This window comes from Serinus canaria, chromosome 1A (genome assembly GCF_022539315.1).
Source record: "Serinus canaria isolate serCan28SL12 chromosome 1A, serCan2020, whole genome shotgun sequence".
Classification (NCBI taxonomy): Eukaryota; Metazoa; Chordata; class Aves; order Passeriformes; family Fringillidae; genus Serinus; species Serinus canaria.
Window position 1 is genome coordinate 44,075,772 of NC_066314.1, and position 23,740 is coordinate 44,099,511.

Sequence of the window (23,740 nt, forward strand, 5' to 3'; positions counted from 1 at the left end):
AAATTTTGTTTCATGGCTTAGAAAGCATCTTTGACTGTCAAATGCATTGTATAAATATTTAAAAAAGGGTAAAATGGCAAAATCAGATATGTCAGAGTTAATGGATTAAAAAATCAACTCTTTTGTCTGTATGAATTTTGATTAGGCTTTCCATGACACAGCATATATGTTTCTAACATAGGTTGTGTTTCTCATTCTGTACCATTGATACATGTGCCTATCTAAGTAAGGGGTTTTTAAAATTATTTTTTCTGCTAATCCATGTAATTCAGTATGTGGTTCCATGTATTATTTATTGCTCTGCATTCAAATCTTGTACCGAGCATAGAAGTAAGAGGAATATTTATTATTACTATTTAATATTAATAAAGAGTTGAATGAATTGTGGTCACTGTAGGAAGGGACCACATCCTAACAACCCTTTCTGTCAATGTAAGGCAAGACACTGAATTCTCTTTGAGTCAGTAAAAATTCAAAAGAGTTAGAAAATACATAAATGAAATAGAATGTTTTCTGAAGATCTCCAGCTCCTCACAGCCACAATTTATTGTGACTTTTAATACAGGTACCAGGGTTTTGGTTGAATTACATGTCTTCTAATAAATCCAATACATCTGTTGTGATTCTCTTGCTTGACCACTCAAATGGGCCGCAAGTGTGGCCATTCTGTCTTCCCAAGGGGACAGTTAGTGCCTTGTGGAATTCAAAACAGTTCCCTTTGAGAAAGGCAGGTTAATACTTCTGTTGGCCTGTTTGGAAATTAAATATTTTGTATCAGTTAAAAAATCCTGTCACTGCAGAATCTTAGATTTTTCTGTTGTTGTGGGAAGAATGGGAATTTGCCATGGGCAGAATGAGAGCTTCAGACAAAGTTTATTAGAGAAGCCTTCCTTCTGAGTCATGGGGTGCAGAAGGGACCCCTTTGCTTTCTAAACTCCTCAGAGAGGAGTCCAGACAGAGGATCCTCCTACAACTATTCTCCTGCAAATCACATTTTACAGAATGGAAATGATATTAACACCAGTTTACCAAATTCAAGAAATCTGAGATATTACTTCAGCATATATACTTAGACCAAGGCTTCTGTTATAGGCATTCTGTTACAGCTGTGAATGTTCAGCGTGACTCAGACCTGCACACCTCAAGTCTGGTGGTTAGAAGAGCAGGACCATACAATTAATGATCAGCTGAAAATGTAATTAGGAATGTAGGAATCATACATACAGTTGCTGTACGAGCAATATGGGAAGCTTTATACAGGAACTCAGTGGCAGATGGAGGGATGAAGCACAATGCAGCATTGAGCTGTTTTAATCTCATTTCTGTAGGGGCAGACTTGGGTCATACCAGTAGAAGATTTATGCATGTACCAACTGAGCACATTGATGCTGAAGTCTGAGGTACACAGCTCCTTCATAAAGCCTCCTCAGAGCCACAGGTTTGGGAGAGTTTGTGGTCAGGCAAGATAGGGTTGTGAGGAGCTGCCCAGATCTAATCCCACCACAGCCATCTGCCCTGGGTCCAGCACCTGGAGTGACCCCCAGAGATTATGCATGGATCTCAGCTGGAATAACTCAGCCACTTTCAAAAAGGTGGCAGTAACCTTTTATGAGCCAACCCGATGGGAGTCACCCCTCCTTGCTCACCGGGACGTATGGTTTGTGGAGTGAGTGTTCCTGTAGGATGCTCTCACCCAGGCTGGTGCTGTTCATGCACTTTACATTGTGCCTATGGCTGAGACACCTTGAGTGCCACACTCAGTAGATAAAATGGAATCCAAAACTGTTTACATTTCACAGATAATAAGCATCAGAAAACAGGTTCATAATGGAAAGTGTGGTACAAAATGTTCTTTGCTGAGTGTTCAGTTCCACCTAACCTCTCTTCAGAGCCATGAGTGCTGAACTTGTAGTTTAAGATCTGGGTGAGAGAATTGTGTCTCTGAGGTATTACAGAGTTTTGGGTGATGGTATGGTGGTGAAGTTTGTATTGGTTCTTCTATAATTCTCAGCCTTCTTTACTTTCCTCAGCTGAAGTTCTGCTGACAGGTCTTTGTAGCACGGGACACATTTTACTACAATTTTGAAGAAAGAAAATTATATGGTACTTAAAATTTTCCAGACCAAAAAAAGTGCTGTTTGTGATTTCTTGTTAGGAAGAGTTGGATGATGCAAGTTGAAATTTTGCAGGGTATGGCTGCAAAATATGTGATATACAGAAAATAGAATTATTTAAGCGGAATATGATTGTATATAAATACAACTTTTTAGCAAGTAAATTGCAAACTTAAAGTATTAGAAAGTATATACATATATGATGTGTATCTGTATATTTATGATACCAGGTTAATAGGGACTTTTTATTATCTATGAAGTTATAGATAAATAAACTGTTAAAGATGCTAATGTCTGCAAAGAGGGTGTAGTTTAAAGGAACTATTAAAGGCTGTAAAGCGAGTAACTATCAGGTATATTTAATCTTATGTTTTTTATATTTAATCTAATGTTTTTTTTTTCTTGCCTTTTTTATGTGGAAAAGGATTTGTATAAAATTGCAATGAAGCAAATGCAAACGTTTGAAAGTGCCAGAGCTTCCATATCGGCAGGCTGTTCAGTTTCCAGGATCCCTAACAGTCCTAGGAGCCTCAAATGACCTTTGAAAGGGCTGCGTAGTTGTGGTGTTGCTCAGTTGGGCATCAGTGGTTTTGTCTTTGTCATTTAGACGGGACTCTCAGTTAATTAGAGAAACGAGGATTTTGAAGAGGTAGTAAACTCATCATTGATTCTGCCAACCCTTGTTTGGCCAGCTTACTTAATAATTATTTGCACCAAAACATAGCTCCAAATCCTGTTTTTCCACACAACTATTGACGACGTTCTCTAGTATCATTAACTTGCTTTACACTAGTAAAGTAGCTCACGCAATTCATTTTTCTTTATACTCGTGAACCTTATGCACGGTGATTTCCTTCCTGCTGGGGCAGACCTGAAGAGGCAGCTGTTCCCGCAGTGTCCCGCTCTCCTGTTCCCTGCCGGGATAGCTGGAAGTCTTGTGCCCTCTTGTGGTACACACATCCAGGGAAGCGGCAGGCAGCGAGCCTGGCATCCTGTCCGTGTCGCCTGCTAGGGCACAAACAACAATGTATGGGAAACAAAATGAACGAGGGCGCTAAAAATCATGAGCTTGTCTAGATAAAGACAAAAATACCCATTGTTTCATGCACAGAGGTAATTCAGGTAATAATTAGCCCCATTAGCACCATAGTCAATCAATCAATACCAGCAATAAATCTCTGTGACATAACATATCCAAGTTAAAAATCAGAAGAGGCCAAAAAAAATTACTTGATCCATGCTAAGGCTGGGAATGTTTTTGAAAGTGGGTGAAAATCTCATTTAATATTTCTGTGGTTTAAAGGTCAGCTTTAGCTGCATCTTCATTAAAATGATAATTTGTTAGCAGCGATAATGCTCCCAATTTTTAAATTGTGTATGCACCTGTGCTGGGTTGGAATACAGCCAGCCTTCAGTTTATCCTTTTATTGCAGTGCCTGAACAAAAGGTTTGTTCTAGGGAGCGCTCAGTAGCACAGGCAGTTAGCAGAGGAAAAGGAGACTCAAAAAACCTTTAGCAGAGAAATTCAACCAACCTCAGATGTGAGACTCAGGCACTGTTAAAAATATTCCTAATTCTCAGTAGTACCATGAGAATGAAAGAAAAGATCCCCGTTAAAGAGAGGTTCTGGGTAAACATCACTTACTTTACTGTGCTTAAGTGTACTGAACTTCCAGTTTTTCCAAAAAATAAAGAATGTCTTTTGAGCTATTTGAATTGGCAAACAGAAACAACAAGAGTAATTTGAGGCCCTGGAAAAAACCGAAATAGACAAAAGCTGTCTGGTGGTGGGAGGGGGAAGGGATGTAGCCTCTGGTCCTGTAATCAAAGGCAATTGCTCTGGTCTTCCCTCGTCCTCCCCTTTTTCACAGTGACATATCTGAACAAGTCCAGTAAACTCCTCCTGACTTAAACAGCAGGTTTTAAACATCATTTCAGTGGATAGTCATACTAAGTCCTTTTCTCCCTGCCTTATGTGTTCCTTTGAAGAGTGATTGCTTACAATGAATGGAAGGTGCCAACTGGCGGTGACCTTGTATAATGTGAACTTTGTGGGCAGTGCTTTTCTAAATACTTCCTCTATTATGTGACCCTTCAGAGAACAGCAGTGGGGAAAATACTGGAAAAGCAGTGGAAGGCCTGTAGGTCTTGTGGATGTTTGGTTGTGAATGATGTGGTATCTTCCTTTTCTCAATTGTGTAGGATGACTCCTGCATAGAGCTTATTACTGAAATGAGTGTTGGGTGGAACGCCTGCTCCCAAATGTTTTTCACACTGTTGCTCTCCTTTCTCCCTTGTAGGTATGGAGAGTGCAATCACACTGTGGCAGTTCCTTTTGCAGTTGCTGCTAGACCAGAAACACGAGCACCTCATTTGCTGGACGTCTAATGATGGCGAATTCAAGCTACTCAAGGCAGAAGAAGTGGCTAAGCTGTGGGGACTCAGAAAAAACAAAACTAATATGAACTATGACAAGCTGAGCCGGGCGCTCAGATACTATTATGACAAGGTAAATTTTGTTATTCTCATGCAGACTAAGAAAATAGAAATGCTGCCAGTTAATATTTCTCCTCTCCGTGGAAGCTGTTTAGAAGTTCCTCTAACTAATCAAGATACTAGAAGGAAAAGATTGTAGAATACAAATATTGTAGAACACAAATCTTGCATATTCACATTTCTCAATTTTAGACTCCAGTAAATTAAAGGAATTTCCAAACTGTTTCTGCACCCTTTTTTTGATGAATATTATATTGTTTTTACTAATTGATATTAAATCTTCTCAGGATTAGTTCTCCATTAGTTCTCCTTGAATGGATATTTTTTAGGTTTTACTATTCTCTATATTCTTGAAGATTAAATATTAATAAAAAAAGACTGTTATAGATTTTGTATATTAAAAAGGAGAACTTCACAGCTGTGCTTAGTAGCCTGTTTTCATCTTGATTTTCAGAAAAAGGGGTGAGATGAGATTATACAGTGAGTAATGCCAGTGTTCAGCACGATTAGGGCATGTTTGCTGCCTGCACAAGGCAGAGGAAAGTAGATACTGTTTCTGGACTGACCTTAGAGCTGTTGTCATGTATTATTTGTAGTGCACTAATTCTTGCAGGGCACAGTGCTATGCAGTCAGTCTAACACAGCAATCAAAAAACATTTTGACTGCAAATTAACAATGAACAATTGGTTGACCAGACTTTCCATGACCCACAGGGGCTCCTTCTCCTGAAAAAAATTTCTGTTCAGATTTAGAGATGTTAGTGTTTTGTCCACTAGAAGTCAGATTTTCCCACTTAATATGTTTCAAAGGTGGCCTGACTGAGAAGGCATGAAAGGATTTGGTGAGGACAGTACAGCAGCTGTTCCTAGTAGTTGGTGTGATGCATCCCCTTCACTAAGTGCTAAAAAGGCTTCTGCTCAGCATGGGGAAGCTTGCTTCATTATATGACTCCAGCCTCTCTGGTTATAAACTTGACTGGGATCAATGGAGACAAAGTGCCTGCTGGTGCATGAAAAGCATAGCCAGGCAGAGCCCAAATATGCTGTTAGTGACTGAACAGACATTAAAAACAAGGAACAAGACATTTGTAGCACTTATGTTTTGAGATCTCTCTGATCTCTTTGAATATAATGGCTTCTTACCTGAGACTCTCTTGCTTCTTTTATCCCTTAACCTTTTTTTTTTTTTTAACTCCTGTTCTGTTTTCAGTTCCCCGCCCCTAGCACGCACACACCTTTGTCATCTGTTTTGTCCCTGCTTAAGCAGCATCTGCCAGAGTGGCTGTACAGTTTCTTCATCAGGGATCTGGCTGAGGCAACTGCTTGTCTGTAGAGATGGTCTTTTGTCTGACAGTTTTATCAAAGTGTGGCACAAAGATTTTGGCCATTTTATCAGGCGTTCTTCTGCGGTCCAGTGGAGGTCATAGCTCCTAGATGGAAAGAAGGATAAGTTCTTTCTTCCCCATGTACTGCAGTCAGGGTTTGAACCCCAATCCAAACCTATGGCTATTTCTATTTAAACTGAAAGAGTAAATCATTTGAATGAAACAGTGGGAGCTTCTCACTCCGTGGGTATAGTGTTTTGTGACACGTAGCTTCCCAGACAGTGGAGAAGAGGTGGATTACTGGGAGAGTGCAGAGGGACAGAGCAACTGGCTGCAGGTTTTGAAGTGTGAGAGAGAATGGTGTAAGACAGCATATAGCGAATCCTTGTGGAGTGGCAGGGTGTGCTCAGCAGTGGGTTCAGTCCTGAACGCTTCCTCTTCCTCTAGTTCAGTCTATACTGCACAGCACAGGAGGGAAGAAGTCAAAAAAGGGAGGAAAGGCTCCTTGACATTCTTCCTTCCCTCCTGCAGAACAAAAGGGAAAGGCCTGGGGATGTGAAAGAGCCTCTTTCAGACTTTAATGCTCTTCTCCTTTAGACCATTCATCAAATTGTGAGATAAACTCAAGAGCAGTCTAGACTCTGAGGCAGCTTCAAGGAGCCTTCTGAGATCCTTGTCCCATCCCTGCTTGTGTGCAGTGATGGATGTGTTGGTAGCTGAGGGTGCTGGCACAAATGGGATGCACACTGAACAAACGTGACAAACGCTGAGCTGCAGATGGGGGAGTGGCAGCAGGAAAGACGAGGCAGAACTCTGGGCAAGACTTCACTTGCACTATGGAATTATTGACAGGAATTTCTCTTCCTATAACCCCAGTGATCGGGCAGCATGTGAGTTTGAGACAAGGGTCAGTGATTTTTTAGAAATTATGGTAGCACATGGCCTGGACCTTCCGTTCTTGGACTGCCCTCTGCTCCTACTGCATACAGTTGACACTGAACTAATGTTTCATGGTCTATCTCTGAAATTATTCACCATGGAGAAATAAAACCTGATTGCTGGATAAGTGGGGGTTTATGAGCTCTGCCTTTTGCTTGGGGGGAACAGTGGCTTGTTAAAATTCATCATCTGATTCATCTGAACTTGAAAGTAAATTAATTCCAGTACTGGAGAAAAATAACACAATTAGGACAAGTTCCTTAGCCTGGCTTTGAAAGCAAGCATGACATGCTGTTGAGGCTGATGGCTACAGTTATGTTAAATTCACATAAAAAGCACCCCAGAAAATGTAGAGTATGGCATGTCTTGATTGTAATTTGCTGCCATGATTGTAGTTGCTAAATGTTTGTAGATAATCTGAAGACTCCATTTCCTGTTTCATTTGTTCCCCAAATTCTTCCCCCCACCCTCTTATTTTATTTAATGCATTTCTCCTATTGCCTCAACAGAGCAGCAGCACAGATGACAGATAGCACTGAGGAAAGGCATCCTGCACTCTACCCACAGCCTGTGTCCATCATGTCACACGCTTTAGCCAGTCAGAAATCTCTTGTAATGCTTTCAGGCAAGAAAATGCTTCACACAGAGCACTTCAGCTTGAAGTAAAATACCTATAAAAGTAGGGTTAATAAGTTTATTTTTTTCCCTCAGGTTACCCAGTTATTCTGTTTTCATGGTAGCTGTAATGGCACATATCTTTTGGAAGTCACCAGGGGTTTCAAGATTACTGAAAGTCCCTATGAATATTTCACGATGACACCACAAGAGAGAAGCCTGTGATTTTTCCCATGAGTTTTTTTTCTGAGAGAAGGAGAGTGAATCCAGGAAATTACATGCTGTCACTGACATTATTAGGATGTAGAAGTTGTGGAATGTGGAAGTCAAGTCCTCAGAAGTTAAGAAATAAAAGAATCAGAGTTCCCTGGATAACCCTAATGTTTGCATGAGTTATACTGCATCTTTAATTACACATACTGTTGTGATGAGCAGCTATTCAACATTTTTGCATCTTTTCTGAACAGCATGTGGCCTGAGGCTTTACTCAGTGAGTGCCATTCAGTCTGTTTCAGTTTTAGTTTCAGTTAATGGCTGCCCACTTGTTTAGATGGCTTGGCAGTATGATTTATTAAAATAATATGGGCTGCTTTGTACTTATTGCAGTGCCAGGACTGGGCTTCTCAGGTGCTCTCAGGATTCAGAGGTGCCAATGCATTCACGCCCCTCTCATAACAAGTCAAACCCTGTAACCTGGTTACTAGTTTGTATTTTTAATGTCCAAGTGTGGGTGGAAGCATGGGAGAATTGCTTTGGGTGAGGGTCCCTTGCTTGGGTGCTTCCTGAACTTCAGGATATAAATGAGGATATACTTCAGGATAATGAAAAATATTATTTTACATTTGGGAAGGTCTTCTCATAAGGCATCTCAGGGGAAGTACAATCCTACAATGAAACAATAGCAGTGTGATTGTGCTGGAGTACCAGCTATACATTATGTAGTGGTGCAGGTCAGAGGTGTTACAAGGAAATACTTTAAGGGGCATTAGAAAGTACCTTTATAGAAAACTGGAAGGAGCTTCATCCAAGAGTGATTTGTGGAAGTCAAGAAAGTGCTTGGCTGAAGTGGCATAGATGGTTATATAGTGCTATCCATATGGAAAGATGGGAGTGAAGGATTTGATACTCAGTAAGAGGTGATGGGTAGAGGAGAAAGCCCAAGAACACCTGCCTTTAAAAGACACATAAAATAGTTCATGTTTGATGTGAGAGGAAAGGGATGCCCAGTGACCTGCAGTATAGAGAGCAGAGAACCTGGTCATAGGTGCTAGCCAGAGAAATAGTCTTTATCTTCCAGCTGGAGGTGAGTGAAGAAAGACTGAAATCCAGCTAAATGGGAGCCTTGATCTTCCAAAGGTCAGTACAGGTGCACAGTGTAGTAGCACCTGTGCCTGCATCAAAAATGTTACAAAATCTGGCTTCTACACACACAGTGTACAAAGCATTACTGCATAACCTGTGATGCTGGAAGAATCTGCCTGCCTGCCCATGCTGATGAGGACACACTCCCATTTTTCAGAGCAGACCATCCTGCCACAGGTACCTCCTGCCAGCATGTGTACTTCAGACACTGGAGTGTGAGCAGCCCTCTGTCTGGGTAGGGCTCCCAGTAGCTGGAAGCAGCCTGGATAGAGTTCTGGGAGGGATTCATAACCTGTGTTCCATCCCTCAGTACTCTTAGAGCCAGGGAACTTGCAACACATCCAAGTGGGACTTGAGAGCAGAAGCTACAGCTCTGGTCTTCTTATCTGACCAGGGATGTTTAGTACCTACAGACAAGTTCATTCTGCTCTGTCATAAATTTTGAGATCTTGGACATCCTGATTATAGGTCACTTCCTGGAAAGAGGGAAAAATGGTCTTCCTGCTCCTGAGATCCCTCATTAGTCTGAAGTTTGACTAGGAACTGAATCCCATGTCCCAGATCAGTCTCCCAAGTGGCTCCTGCAGCCAGCAAACTTGCCAGCTAACAGCTTTGGGCCAAGCCACTAAAATGCTTCAGTCACCCTGGTAGTATAGTTCACATTTGCTCTGAATGGCTCAAACAGGGAGCAGGAGTCAGAGCTGATAAAAATGAAACACAAACACGTGATGGATTTCAGTGGTGCCCATGCATAGTTGACACAACCCCTCCCCAGTTGAAGCTGCAGGGAGAACCAGCTCAGCCAGCTGCTCTGGGGAGGACAGGGACAGAGGAGAGCCATCCCTGCAGCTGGTGACTCTGCTTTTGGAAGGGCTCACAAAGCGAGTTCCTGAAGTGCTGGAGTGTGAACGAGCCCGAGCTCCCGAGCACGGCTGATGTGCTGGAGCAGGCAGCAGGCACTGCAGCTTTCCAAGCACTTCTCCACAGGGTGGGCTGGGCACGTTTGCTGTAGTCACTGTTTTGTACTCTGGGGGCAGAGCAGGGGAAGTGTAGGGTGTTCAAGAAGCCAACAGAAGAGGGGCATTCCCTGCTGCCTCCCTCTCTCTGAGAGTCACAGTGCTGTCTGTTGATAAGATTATTATTTTTTTTAAACTGTTGGACTGGAGCCCCTGGTCTTGACCCAGTTACTCATTTCTTCTCTGCAGCAGCTGCATGGACCCAGCAGTCCTACCCTGGCTCCCTGCAGCCCTGGCCAGCAGCCACCAGCGCTCATTGCAAGCCTGTTCATGAGGGAATTTACATAGAAAATTCAAACAACAATAAAGTAGGGCTAAATGTTCACATACACTTACTGTCCTGCTACCAAGCAAGTGGTCTAGTCTTCCTGCAGATGCAGGAAGGCACAATTCTTTGCCCTTTCAAACTGCTTGTTGTGGTGCCTGTCACTGTCTTCTGTGGTTTGAACTGTCATAGCTCAGAATGATTCTGACAGATCACTGAGGTGATGGTAAATATATGCTGCTTTTTACCTTCAGTTATTTGTCAAAAGAATATGGAAAAGTCAGTGCCTTTCCAAGGCACTTCATTAATTTGTGTCCTTATTTTCTCTTGCATGCCTGTGGAGATTTCCTCAGGCTACACATTTAAGAGAAGCCTGCAAAGTGCTTGAGGGATCTGCCCTTGAATCTTTTCATCTCCAGCCATCGTTAAGTGGGCCTTTGCTGCAGGCTGACAGACTTGGAGGAACAGCACTGCAATGTTCTTAAAATATAACTGTATTTAATAATAACAAAGGAAGTATAAACTCACCAGTTCAGTTCCTTTTTATAGCAATGTTCCCCCGTTTCAAGCCTGCATCAGTGTAAAAGTGCAATCCTTAAATACATTTAATCTTGTTCTGCTGGGAGTCACATTTTCCAAGGAGAATCTCAGTTGCTAGTGCTTGATTTAACAATAATTCAAAGTTGCCAGGAGCAGAGGGGAGGCATTGTTTTAAATTAAAATATAAATAAAAATAAATAAATAAATATATATATATATATAAAATAAAGAAACAAAAATCTTTGTTGGGATGGGGTTTTTTTTTCATATGTGAGTAGTTTGGAGATTTTGCTCTTTGGAACGAGAATGCAATATTGAGAGTGCAGAAAAAGTGCAATCATCCAATGTTGAACCTAATTAGCAATGAAAAAAAAAAATCTAGGCCAAGCCCAAAGCCATGGGAATTAAAGCCCATGCAGATTGAGATTCTGTGGGCTAACTGTTTGTCCTGAACCTCTGGAGGACAAAATAGACACTGCAGCATCTGCCAGGTGGGTAGATGTGTGTACAATTCAGCATGGAAGAGGGCAGTTTGTGCCTTTAGTCTGAACTTGTGGAATTTAATTCTTCTCTTTGCTACAGATCCCTGTTATCAACTTGGGCAATGATATTCTCTATTTGTGCCACAGCTTCTGACCTGTGATGCAAAGCTGCATCTCAAGGTTCTCTGTAGGGTTAGTTTTTTATTCAAGAAGGTGGCTGAATGAAATGCCAGGACATTCAGACAGATGAATTACAGAGTGATTCAGACTTTCAGCTGAAAGATAGAAAAGATTCTGATACTCAAGTGCAGATTCTTCTTTCACAAAATGGTCCTTGCTTTTGTGGCTGAACAAGGTGTAGTACAGGCAGTACAAGCATCCAGCACTACTTGTCTATATATAGAGAAAAATGATGTCTCTTTTCCCTAATTTTCTGCTTCATTTTCAGTCAGCTTAACAAATGTTTCCACTACTGGTGTCAGAAGCTGTGGTAGAATGAAAAACCAATTAGATTTTTAGGAAATTTATAAATATTTACATATTCCCATATGCACAGCAGAGCAGATATCTGCAGAATACCAGCTGGAGGTGCAGCAGATGTGCTGGACTAAAGGGAAGCCTCTTGGAAAGGGTTTATCAGAGGTGACTTAACAAACTCTCCACCAGTGGTTTCAAGAAAGAGAAATCAGCATGGAAATCTCAGGAAATATTTCTTCATTTGCTCTGCAGCACTTGGCTTAGGGTGGTAAATGCTCCAGTCCCTAAGCCAGGCCTGTGCCATAAAGTGCCTTTGTGGAGGAGCTCACATATCCTTGGGAATTGTGTTAGAGCAGGCAGCCAACCTGGCTTTGCAGGGGGAGCACTAGGACTAGAAACAGGATGCTCATAAAAAGTCTCAAAAGGAATCAGCTCTTTAGATAAAGGAGACACTTCAAGAAAAAAAAAAAACATTTCTACAAACCTTTGAGAGGTTTGGGACTTTCACAGAAATCAATTTCCATAGTCAGTTTAGACTGATGAAAACCTTCTGCCTGCCCCAGTGAGCATCCTGAGCCTAATGCCAGCCTGGAGATGGTGCAGGGGATATTGCAGGACACAAGTACTTTTCCAGCCCATGAAAGGGGTTGCATTTTTCACAGACACAAGTTCACAATCATTGACAGAAAGACAGTCACTGTAACTGTAAGCTTAGCTCAGTCCTTTCCTTATGTGGTAAGAAACAGAGGGTAAATAACTGGGGCCAAGAGGCTGAGGTGGTTTTGTCCCTTGCAGACATTGTGAGAGTATTTCACCCTTAGGTGTTGGTGTCAGTTTTAGGTGGCATGAAAGAAGGAGTTTGGATTTTTTGTGGAACGCAGGTGGTGGCATGGCTTGAATGCACAAGGCAGCAGAATTCTTTTACTGGAAAGAAAATATTCCCAAGCTGCCTCAGAGGAAGCAGAAGTCAAATAGGCCACCAATAGGTCTTTGTCACCAAGTGATGGTGGTTTTGTTGGAAACCATGAGGAGCCAGGAGTGGACTCCCTGGCTGAGCAGAGAGAGGTACTGGAATGAGCCAAGGGTGATCAGCATTTGGAGCCCCACAAAATGACCTGCATGGCTTTATGAGGGAGCAGTGCCCCCCGCCCTTGTGTGTGCAGTAGTGGGTGCCTCTGAAACGCTGATCTTTCTAGCACCTTCTTTGTATTTGCAGAACATCATCAAGAAAGTGATCGGACAAAAATTTGTATACAAGTTTGTCTCCTTTCCTGAGATTTTAAAAATGGATCCACATGCTGTGGAAATCAGCAGAGAGAGCCTTTTGCTGCAGGACAGCGACTGTAAGATGCCTTCAGAGGGCAGGGATCAGCACAAGCACAGCTTGTCAGCACTGAAAAGCACAAGCCGTAATGAATATATCCACTCTGGCCTGTACTCCTCTTTCACTATCAACTCTCTGCAAAACCAGCCAGACCCTTACAAGACCATCAAAACAGAAAAACTGGAGAAGTCAGAAGGAAACACACCAGTTGAAGAAGTCCGAACTGTTATCAGATTTGTGACAAACAAAACAGACAAACAAGTTACGAGGCCCATGGTGTCGTTGCCTTCTACTTCTGAAACAGCAGCTGCCTCTGCTTTCCTCAACTCTTCGGTATCAGCTAAAATATCTTCCTTAATGCTACCCAACAGTGCCAGCATTTCATCTCCATCATCATCCTCCTCCAGGTCACCATCTCTGTCTCCCGCCTCACCCCTCCCTACAGAACACAAGAGCTTCTTCCTTGACTCCAGCTGCCACGACTCAGATTCCCTTGAGCCTCTGAACCTCTCCTCAGGCTCCAAGGCCAAATCCCCATCTCTTCCCCCAAAGGCTAAAAAACCCAAAGGCTTGGAAATCTCTGCCCCACCCATGATTCTCTCCAGCACTGACATCGGTTCCATCGCCCTCAACAGCCCCGCGCTTCCTTCGGGATCCCTGACTCCAGCTTTCTTCACTGCACAGGTAAGACCTGCCTGTCTCCAGGCATTCCCTCCATGTGGCCAACAGTGTTAGTTCTGTGGGTCTGTCACCATTGAATGGGAGAAAACCCCAACATAGAGGAAAGAGGGAAACACAGCAGTGCTCTGAACAAGGAGTGGAAGTAGGTTTCTCCTGGGGTTTGTTCCTAATTGAGTGTGGGAAAAGCCATCACAGTTGACAGACTGCCTGAAAGAATAAGGAAATGGGCAGCCATTAGTGAATTGTTTATCAGTTCAAACCAGCCTCCAGATCTACAAAACAAACAGGAAAAAGCCAAAAAGAAAACCACAGGGGTTTTGTAGGTCACCACCTGAGCACATGGGATACTCGGTTAGATTTCTCTACTAGATGTTGCAATCCATTCAAACAATGTGACCTTTTTGTTAATATCCACAGAGCAAATTAATTGGTTTCTAAGACAGGCTCTGAAATCAGTTTAAATTTCTGAAGTTGTACAGATTCACAGAGTACTTGCCAGAGCTTCCCTTCAGCACAGAAATACTGAACAACCAGAAGGATATTTATTCTTTTTAATAACATATTTGTGGTAATGTCAACGGCGAGTTCTCATTTTCAAGCTAGTCTATGAAAAAAAGCCTGGGAGTTCAGAGCAGAAGGGTAAAATCATATAGGTATGACTCAGTATGTTCATTGGTGAGTTTTGTCTTACAATACCATCTCAAAATTAGACCAAAAATAATCCAAGAATAAAATTATCCCAACGTGGAATATCCCCTAAGATCCCCAGCCCTGAAGTAGCAGTTGATACAAATACAAGCATTGAATGTAGCAAACTGGACAATAAATAAATGAGGACCAAGGTATGTTACAAGCCCTCACTCACTTCAGACTGCCTAGAAGACCCATGGTATCCAGAATCCCATCACCTCTTCCCTGTTTGAAGGTGTTGGAGGTGTTTGATGTGGGCAGCATTGTGTGCCTGCACGGCACAAGGGCCTGGCAGAAGGGAGTGTTGGCAAGTGCTCTCGGCCAGCACAGCACTTGCTCTCCTGAGCTTGTCAGCTGGCCGCAGAGCGAGTTTGTGCAGCTCAGGCCCACCTGTAAGCCACCAAGATACAAAGCTGGGTCACCAAAAAGAGCAGTTTGTGAGCTGACACCTGCCATTTTTGACATCATAAAAACATTAAGTGAAGTTACGTTTGGCAGGAAGAACAGAAGTGTGGCAAACCAAAACTGAGATGCATTGACAAACTTATAACCTCTAACTGTGGTATAACCACAGTATTTTTTTCTTAGGGAGCAAATCTGACAACATCAGATGCCAGCTAGACACAATGACAGTGTGAGTTATTGCAAACCCACTTTTATCTGTTGCTGTCCCCAAACCACAGGATAAACAGAGATTTGTTTCCTGGTTTTGTAATTATTTCTTTGAATATTTAACCTTCCCATGCACCTAGGAACTGGTGTACTTACTGCCCTGAAAATGTAGAAGGGAGTTGTGTTGAGGATTGTGGCACTGCTTTAGCAGGAGGGATAGCTAAGGCTGTGATGAGTGTTACCCAACTTAAAGCCATCACAAATCTTTTTTACAGGTAGTCCTATCATAGAAGAGGCATATGGCATCTGTGTAGGGTACTTCCCTGGTCCAATTATTTAAACTTTTGGCTATACAGCAGCATAGCTTTTATCCTCTCTTTTAGCCTTCTTTTTGTAGTGTGGATAAGAAGCACCCTGCATCCTAAACACTCATCCTAGTGAATATAAAATGAAAACTACATAGCCGCTGTATTCAGATAACTGTAATATCACAATACAGAATAGCTAAAATCATAATTTAGACAGGAAATTTGCTGTTCATCCCATTATCCAAGGAAGAACATGCATCATATCTCAAACGTTCTCAGATTTATCAGATCCCAATGTGAAACACCTGCTGCCAGGGGCAGGTGCAGAACAGGATGTCTGCTGCAGGAGTGATGCATGTTCTAAGAAGGTCCTGCTGCCTGAGAGGATATTTCAAATGGCTTTCCACTGTACCTGCTGGTCATGAGGAATACCTTCAGGTGGAATGCTGTGAAAGGGCACATGATACACACAATCAATATTAGAACAGAAATGTATGTGTGACAGCACTTGCTTGCTTTCTAACAGCTATAAGTGACAAGGTTGTACTTACGCACATTGTCACAGAAGTCAGGAGCCATGAGCATCATTGCTTAACATAATCCTCTCTGTGCAATGAATGATTTCTATTTAAACTGTTCCTGTGCTTAGATTACAATGATGTTTCACAAGTAGAAACTTCCCAGTGGGTTCCACATCTAATACCAGATGCATGGCTGCATGTGGGCAGAAAATGAAGTGTCACATCAATTTCTGCATATTATTTAGGGATAGGCTGTCCTGTGGTGTTGTTTACACTTAGATTTCCTCTGGTGGTTTTGATCCTTGGCTGATGGCAATACTGAGAACAAGCTGGGATGCCCTGTGCTCTTTTTGCATTAAATATTAAACAGATTTGGAGGCTTCATTTGGCTGGCTCTTGGTTCTGGCAGAACTTGCAGACATTAGTGCTCTGCTCATCAAAGGATATGAGCTTTTGCTTAGCACTGTTTTAGGCATGTTAGCATGCTTTCAGAGATAAATAGAGGGCAACTCAGTTTCTCAGGTCTCTCTGAAGACTTGCTTTGGCTGCATCTAGGTAGGAAAAAACATCTCCAAGTCTTCCTCACTATTTTCAGAATACACCCTTAAGAACTGCACTTTGAGTTCTGGATATCTGCAGCTTCTTAGGGAAAAAATAAAGAATGGAGGCTAACCACGAGAGTTCTTGGTACAGTTGCCACAGTACTGTGTCCTTGGTTGAATGTTGTTGGGTCTAGCTACTTATATCTTTGGTTTTAAGGTTAGTAGGCTCTTCTTAAGTAGATCTCAGTATTTATCCTGACCTAATTCACTGTGTTGTCAGCCTCATAAATCTCCACCAGTAGCCGCCTGCCATTGGAGCATCAGCTTGAAATGTGGCACAGGAAAGGGGCTCTTGCTGGTGCTGCTGATTTCCTTCCCCATGAAAGCACCATGCTCCTGGCAAGAGAGTGTTTGTAAAGGACTCTGGACAAATGCCTGCTTGTCAAGTGGTTTTTTGCTTTTTTTTTGACAAGAGCTGTCACTTGATGAGATCAAGACTGATGTTTTCTCCTTGCCAGTCCTCCACCCACTCTTTGTCCCTTTTGTTGGCATGCAGATATATCCCAACCCTGACTGGTACTCCTGTGACCTGCTGATTTACTGCATCAACACCTTTTGCTTTCCCAGTGATAGCGCAGGTTTATTACTCCTGGGACAAACATGGTTTTTTCTATGGGGTTTGGTGGTTTTGATCCACCTTCTTCAGCACAAAGAAGGTGGCAGGGTCCTTTCCCTGCACATTTCCCCACAAACCCCACCCACTTCATCTGAAATTCCTTAGCAAAACCCTTCAAGAGCAGCCAAGATCTTTGTATTAAACAGCCTTTCAGAATCACCAGGATAACTTAAATGTTTGCTGCTCCTTGTCTTTCCCATCTGTTCTGCTGCTGCCAAAGGAACTGTCTGACCCTGTTGTGAACTGCAGTCCGATCCTGTCACAGCAGGTCTGTGTTCCCGTGTGCCTGCCCAGAGCCCAGACACCGCAGCCAATGCCTGGGGCACCGCTTGGCAGGTGAATCTGACACTCCCAATGCAGTGAGCTGTGGCAGTGCCATGAGCCTGCTGTCTGCAGGGTCTGGCACAGAGCAGGTGTGATGGCCCCGGGGTCAGCACTGCTAAGGGACACCCCTGGCTGCAATGGCCCTGCATGGGAGTTTGTATTTCTGGCCTGGTGGGAGCACTGGAATACATGACCTGCTGGTTACTACAGGGAGCTACAGGTACTCTCTGTCTTCTCTTTACGTATTTTAAACTCTGGACAAAAGGATGCCCCAGTTCAGCAGAGACAGTTGTTAGACATAGCAAAGCACATGCTTGCTTGCTAAGTGTGTTCTCAAATTCCATTAAGTGCTTTGCTCAATAGGACTGATTTTGATAATTGGCATCAAGATTACTGGTGAGATTAACTCATTATGCCAAATACTTTTTTCAAAACTGTCACATGTTCTTTTTTTTGGCATGATAAAAGTTATTCTGGATACAGAATAATTCACATAATTCTTTATTTGAATGAAGATTTGCATGTGCTCTATCTCCCCTCTAACTGTGCTTTGAAGAATGCTGAGCGCAATCCCAGCAATTCTTGTGCACTGTGGCACTGGAAGGAGGACCTCTGAGTTGGGAAAAGCCTTGGATTCTAATTCTTGCCATTTTGGTTCTTTTCAAACAATTAGCTGTGCTCTCTGCTGTCCCCTTGGGCACCCAGCCCATACACCTGTCTCTCCCTGCTCAGCCCATGCATTGCCAGCTTCTTGAACCCTTTTCCTTTACAGAGAGGTGCCATCAGGGGAGTAATCATCACAGGCCAGCAGTGACTCTTTCAGCTCCACACACAATTGTAGTAATGCCTCAAAAGCTGCAGCCAGGTCAAGGAACTGCTGCCCCTCAAAAGGTTCTGCTGTTTCTGAAGGAGACTAGGTGGTGTTGGCAGGCACTGGGGCACACATGGTGTTATTCTGTATGTTACACAGTTGCATGAGCGTGGTTCAAATAAACAATAACTGTGCATTTTGTTAAGCAAACAGAAATTAAATCAATTTGCATATGAAGGAATATGAAATGTGCAGGTATCCAGAGACAGGATGCAGAGCTGGATGGGCAGCTGCTGCTGACCATGCTGTGTATCTGAATTCACTGGAAAATAGAGCCAATGGATGCTGCATAAGGCTTTAGGGGTGGTGAGTGCTGCATGGAGCTGTAACTCTGAGCTGTGCATCATGGTGTGTTTTTTGTCTTGCAGACCCCCAATGGATTATTGCTGACCCCCAGCCCACTGCTGTCCAGCATTCATTTCTGGAGCAGCCTCAGTCCTGTTGCTCCTCTGAGTCCTGCCAGGCTGCAGGGACCAAACACTCTGTTCCAGGTAGGTCTTCCCAATGCACAGGTTTCATTGCTAAATGCACACATATGGAAGAGACATTGTGGGAACATCTCTTCACATCAGTCTGGAGCTTTTCAAACAGTTCAAGAAAATACAGGCATTAACAAGCACTTTTAAAGAGAGGCCTACTTACCTGTACCCTCTTCCAATCCTTGGCAGCACAGTCAGAACCTACAGGGCAGTGTCTGCTGCAGAAAGCACACATACATTGTGTGAAGGAAAGAGAAATAAATGCTGGACCCTAGAGAGAGAAGGCAGAAAGCACATATACATTGTGTGAAGGAAAGAGAAATAAATGCTGGACCCCAGAGAGAGCAGGTAACAGAGCTCCGAGCTGCATGAAGAGAGTGCAGACCAGTCAGTGACCTGCCAGGAGAGGGCTGGAACACGGACTCTGGGAAAACCAAGACAGTTTGGGTCTCACCCAGTGAAGTGGGTGTAGGTTTATAATTTTGTCCTAATGAGCTACTTCTCACTCAGAAATAAGCTCTCTGAACCCAAAGGCTCCATTTCCAGTTCTCCTGCCAATGAACCATGTGTCCTCAACCAAGGACACACCTCTGAGCATGACCTCGCCATATGTAACAGCAGAAAGGCAGCATTGTGCCCACTCCCTCCTGAGTATTGGCAGAGTAAAATTCTCAAAGTTTTATAGAGATGTGGTAAATACAAAAGTTACTAAATAACCCATGATGGCCACAGCACTCAGTTGCAGCATTTGATTGAGGCTCAGGAAGAAGACAGTGGGCATGGTATTTGCAGCTCCAGCAGTGGCTGCTGCAGTACAGCTGATTCATTAGGTTACAGAAGAATTACGTTGATCTGCTGATTGGCAAGGAACCCAGCGGCCATCTGCACAGCTGAAGGTGTAAGGACATCCCTGGAATGAACACCCCAATGGCTGTGGAGGGCCAGCACTAACACAGGAGAAGGCTACTGCTAGACAGGGACCTGTATTAGTCTCTGAACCTTCAGGAAGGCTGAGTGCCCAAATCCAGGGCTGGGCTTCAGCTCAAGTAGCTGCTCAGGTACTGGGATAGTCAGTCTATCTACCTCCAGCTGCACATGGAGCTCAGGGCTCCTTATTTGTGTTTCCAATAAACTATTAATCCCTACTGGACCTTAGTTTTGCACACATGGTTAGAAACAGCCAGACATCTCACCTGAGAAGTGCCTGGGCTGAGACCTGAAATGAGCTTGTACAGACATGTTGGCCATTCCCTGGGGGAACTGAAAGTGAGGAGTGGCCTTGGCTTTCTCTGCTGAGAGACTCAAAGGGCCTTATAAATGATGTTTGATTCAAGCAAAGGCCATGATGACAAGTTGTAGAGCACAAAGCCTTATTTTAACAGCAAATAGGAAACAAAAACCACAGCTGAATTCCGGCCAAGCCCACCTAGAACTGATGGGTCAGCCAGTGTAGGCACCAGGGTAAAGCTCTCCTCAGGCCGCCTCACAGGCCAGCCCACGCTCCATACACACCCAGGAGAGAGCTTGTAATCAGTTCCTGCATTTTAATGAATCTTGGCAGAAGTGATGGAAGCATTTCCTGAGGTTTGGTGTGGTTATAGTAGAGGCATCAGCTGGTTTGGGCCACACCAGGAGCATGGTGCCCTGCAGCACCGCGCTGCTCGGCCCGGCTTTACTGGGAGTGGTGGAACTCGGGTATCACCAGCCACCATCTGAGTGGAAGAGGAAACTTGTTAGGAGCACATTATTATATGCATGTGGAGGGCGTGGTTACACCACAGTTGGCTGTCCAAGGACTGATCTGGTAAGGAGTAAAAATACACCAGATCCTTGAAGTTGTTCACCTCTGTCTTCCTCAAGCCAACAGAAACCCAGCACAGTTCATGGAGCTGGGCCTCGAGGCCAGATCAGTATCTACCACTGGGATAATTCCTGCCTCATGCTGCAGCAAGTTTATTCCACCTACTTGCTTTACTTTTTGTCAGGTCAGATGTTAAGAACCAGTCAATACCACCCTGCAGGCAAGGTGCAGTCGCGATGCCGTCATGAACTAGGAATATACGGCTTCTGTACTGGATAAGGTTTTGCACAGCACTTCTGAAGCAGCAGGTGACAATGAATGACTACACGTTCTGCTTCACATGCTGAATGGTGCAGCTAGTTTGTAGTCTCTGAGTGAATACAGAAACTGTAATTACTTGAGAGTAATTTTCCCAAAACTTTGATTCCCCAGTTGTACTTTTTCTGCCCTAAAAGTAAATCTGAACTTTCACTTTTGCCAAACTCTTTCCTGCATAAAAGAAAGACAAAAAGGATGTATTGTAATTGATAATGTGTACACTGAAAAAATACTTTTGGAAACAGAATGGATGGCAAAGATTGCTCTATAGTGTTCACTTTTCCAGGGTGATGATAAATGTATTATGTGAACTTTTATATAAAAAATAGCCAATAACAGACTTTTATATCCTTGCACATTTACAAATTACTCAGGTTTTGTCTTCTATCTTGCATTCTTAATGGCTGATGCAGGCATTTGGTAGATGTCTCACTGTATAGATATCACAACTCTTGAAACGATCTAGAGCCAGTTGCTAATGCTAAGCCCATGTGCTTCTTGGGCTGAATGTTTTGAGATAAAGAGTAATTTTTACCTTTTGGCCTCTTACAGTTTCCAACTCTGCTAAATGGTCACATACCAGTGCCACTCCCCAGTCTGGACAGAGCCTCTTCACCAATACTGCTTTCTCCGAATGCTCAGAAATCCTGATGATGCCTCATCACACCAAGGATGTATTGGTGGATCTAACACTTCATTCCTATGGGTTAGTTTTTCCTGTGTCATGAGAAGAACATTGTGAAACCCTTTATTACTTTGGTTTGCACTTTTCATTACATGGATAATCTACTTTTATTATGTTAGCATTTTTCAACAGTGTTTATATATAAAAGTATATATAAATCTGTTATGCATTAAATGAATTATAATTTTTTTTTATATCATAGCTCTCAAGTGTTGAACACTTCTGTTGTTGATGAAGTACTTTTCTTAATGGATTGCAACAATGTATCTATTAGGGATGTGAAGCTTCTTTTTAATCCCTTTTTCTGCATATTATGCATTGCGCTTGTGTAAACTATAACCGGCTGTGCCTTCTTTTGCATAAAGTCATGTAAATGATTTATATATTTTCTAGTATTAAGATAAAAAGTTGAAAGAAAAAAACTAGTATTGAACAGCCCTATGGTAGTATTTCAGTATTTTCTCCACAGATAGGCCATATGATGCAGTGTATTAATGTAACTTTGTATTAAGTGCTTTCAAATTGTATAAAAATAGCCTTATAATTTTCCTTTGCTGAAGTGGAAAACATAATCCTTGTTACAGCCAGGAGATGTAGTTCAGAGTAACAAAGCCACATTTACACATTTATGCCCAAGTTCTTCTGCCAAGTTGCAACAAGGAGGAACTGGGCTGTGTATGTTCACGAGACGTTTCCAGCATTTGAGAGTACTTCTGTAGAAAAGGAGACATTGCTCAGAATTTATTTGGCCTATACTTCTTATCAACTGTCAACATTATGTCTGGAAAAAGTGCAGGTAATCTTTGTCCTCCCAAGGAATGAGGATCATTCCTGATAATTTCCAGGTGCTTTGTTCAGCTGTGCCAAGTGCCTTCTACTACTTCCCTGGAAAGACTATTGTAGCTACTCAAGCTCAGAAGGTCACATTCCCCCTTCCCCCAAAGCTGAAAAAGTTACAGGTCTGTAAATTGATGCCTGGTGCTTGCAAAGAGGCAGAGACTCTACATGTGGGATGTTTATGTATAAACAGCTGACTTCTGGATGAAAAAACAGCACTGTGTTACTATATACTTGCAACTTGAATTTACTGGGTATGTCCTCTACCTTGAGGGGATGCTTTAGTCATCTAAATGTCAGGTTAGGATTAGGCCAGACTCCCTGGCACCACAGACTCTAATCCTGGCAGGGCTGATGCAAATTTTCAGTTTCCTGATGTGGCTAAATTGGCTTGAATGCAGCTTTACAGTGTCGTTTTTTCAGAGGAGGCCTTAAAAGCCAGCCCCAAGTCTGATCCCTGTTTGTGACAGGTCATTCAAACCTCAGCTTTGCTTTCTGGCCTAGCAGCTGGCCACGGTCTGTTCTTTTCGAAATGTATGCAGTGAGTTGTCTGCTGATTTTCTGCTTGGATGCATTTCAGTGATGATGTGTGTAGTTATTTGTAAAGTGCTTTTGGATCCTTCAACCTGAAAGGTGCTAAATAAACATTTTATTAATGCAGTTCTGATGTTGAAAAGCCATTTTTGGGGCAGAGGTGGTTGACAAAAGACAGCAGGAATTTTCCTCAGGCTCCTGGGTTGCACAACCAAAAACTACTCAACAGGTCCACTTGCAGTGATAAAAACCTGCTGTAGCCATGTAGGTACCAGCTGATAAAGACAGCAATTGAATGCCAGACACGAGGAGAACAAATGAAGCACTTGGGATGTCATTTGTTTGACTCAGCGTTTCAAGAGCTCAAGCTGTGCCACCCCACGGAGTCAAAAAGAGAAGATGAACCTACGCAAAATTCACGAGTGAATGCAAATTTTATACAAAGTAAAATCAGAATAGGTTGGAACAAAGGGCAGTGTTTAACTGATGGGATTGACAAGGTTAGTGGAGATAAATCACAAGGGCTTGCAGACTGAACATTTCCAATGCATTCCTCCCAGGTACATGGAATATTTTTCAACAAGTTACAGAGTGGCAATTATTTCACATAGACAGCTGACTCCTGCCTCATTTTTAAAAACCCATGAATACCTACTCACACCTCTAAGGCATGAACAGCAGCATAGAGACTTGTCTTGTATGTGCCACTGTAGCTAATGGGAGAACCTGACATCGAGACGGTGTTTCTCACTATGAGTTTAAAAAGATGAAAATATACTAGTATGGAATATTACACTGCAAAAAACCAGCTGACCATGAGAGGAGAGAGTGTGTGACGGAGAAGAGATTCTTAGAAGTACCCAGATTCCCATGATTTTATTTCTTCCAAGATTTACTATTAATAAG

The 23,740-nt window shown here is 42.8% G+C and overlaps 1 protein-coding gene across 1 annotated transcript in view; it reads left to right on the forward strand.

The window, feature by feature from the left end:
* Positions 1-22,960, forward strand: part of ELK3 (ETS transcription factor ELK3) — a 35,689-nt gene extending 12,729 nt beyond the window's left edge. The window contains exons 2-5 of the mRNA XM_009086651.4: positions 4,415-4,623; positions 12,848-13,639; positions 18,549-18,671; positions 21,331-22,960. Of these exons, the coding sequence (XP_009084899.1) occupies positions 4,417-4,623; positions 12,848-13,639; positions 18,549-18,671; positions 21,331-21,429 (1,221 nt within the window). The 5' untranslated portion in view covers positions 4,415-4,416 and the 3' untranslated portion in view covers positions 21,430-22,960. The remainder of the gene's footprint in view (positions 1-4,414; positions 4,624-12,847; positions 13,640-18,548; positions 18,672-21,330) is intronic.
* The last annotated feature ends 780 nt before the right edge of the window (positions 22,961-23,740 follow it).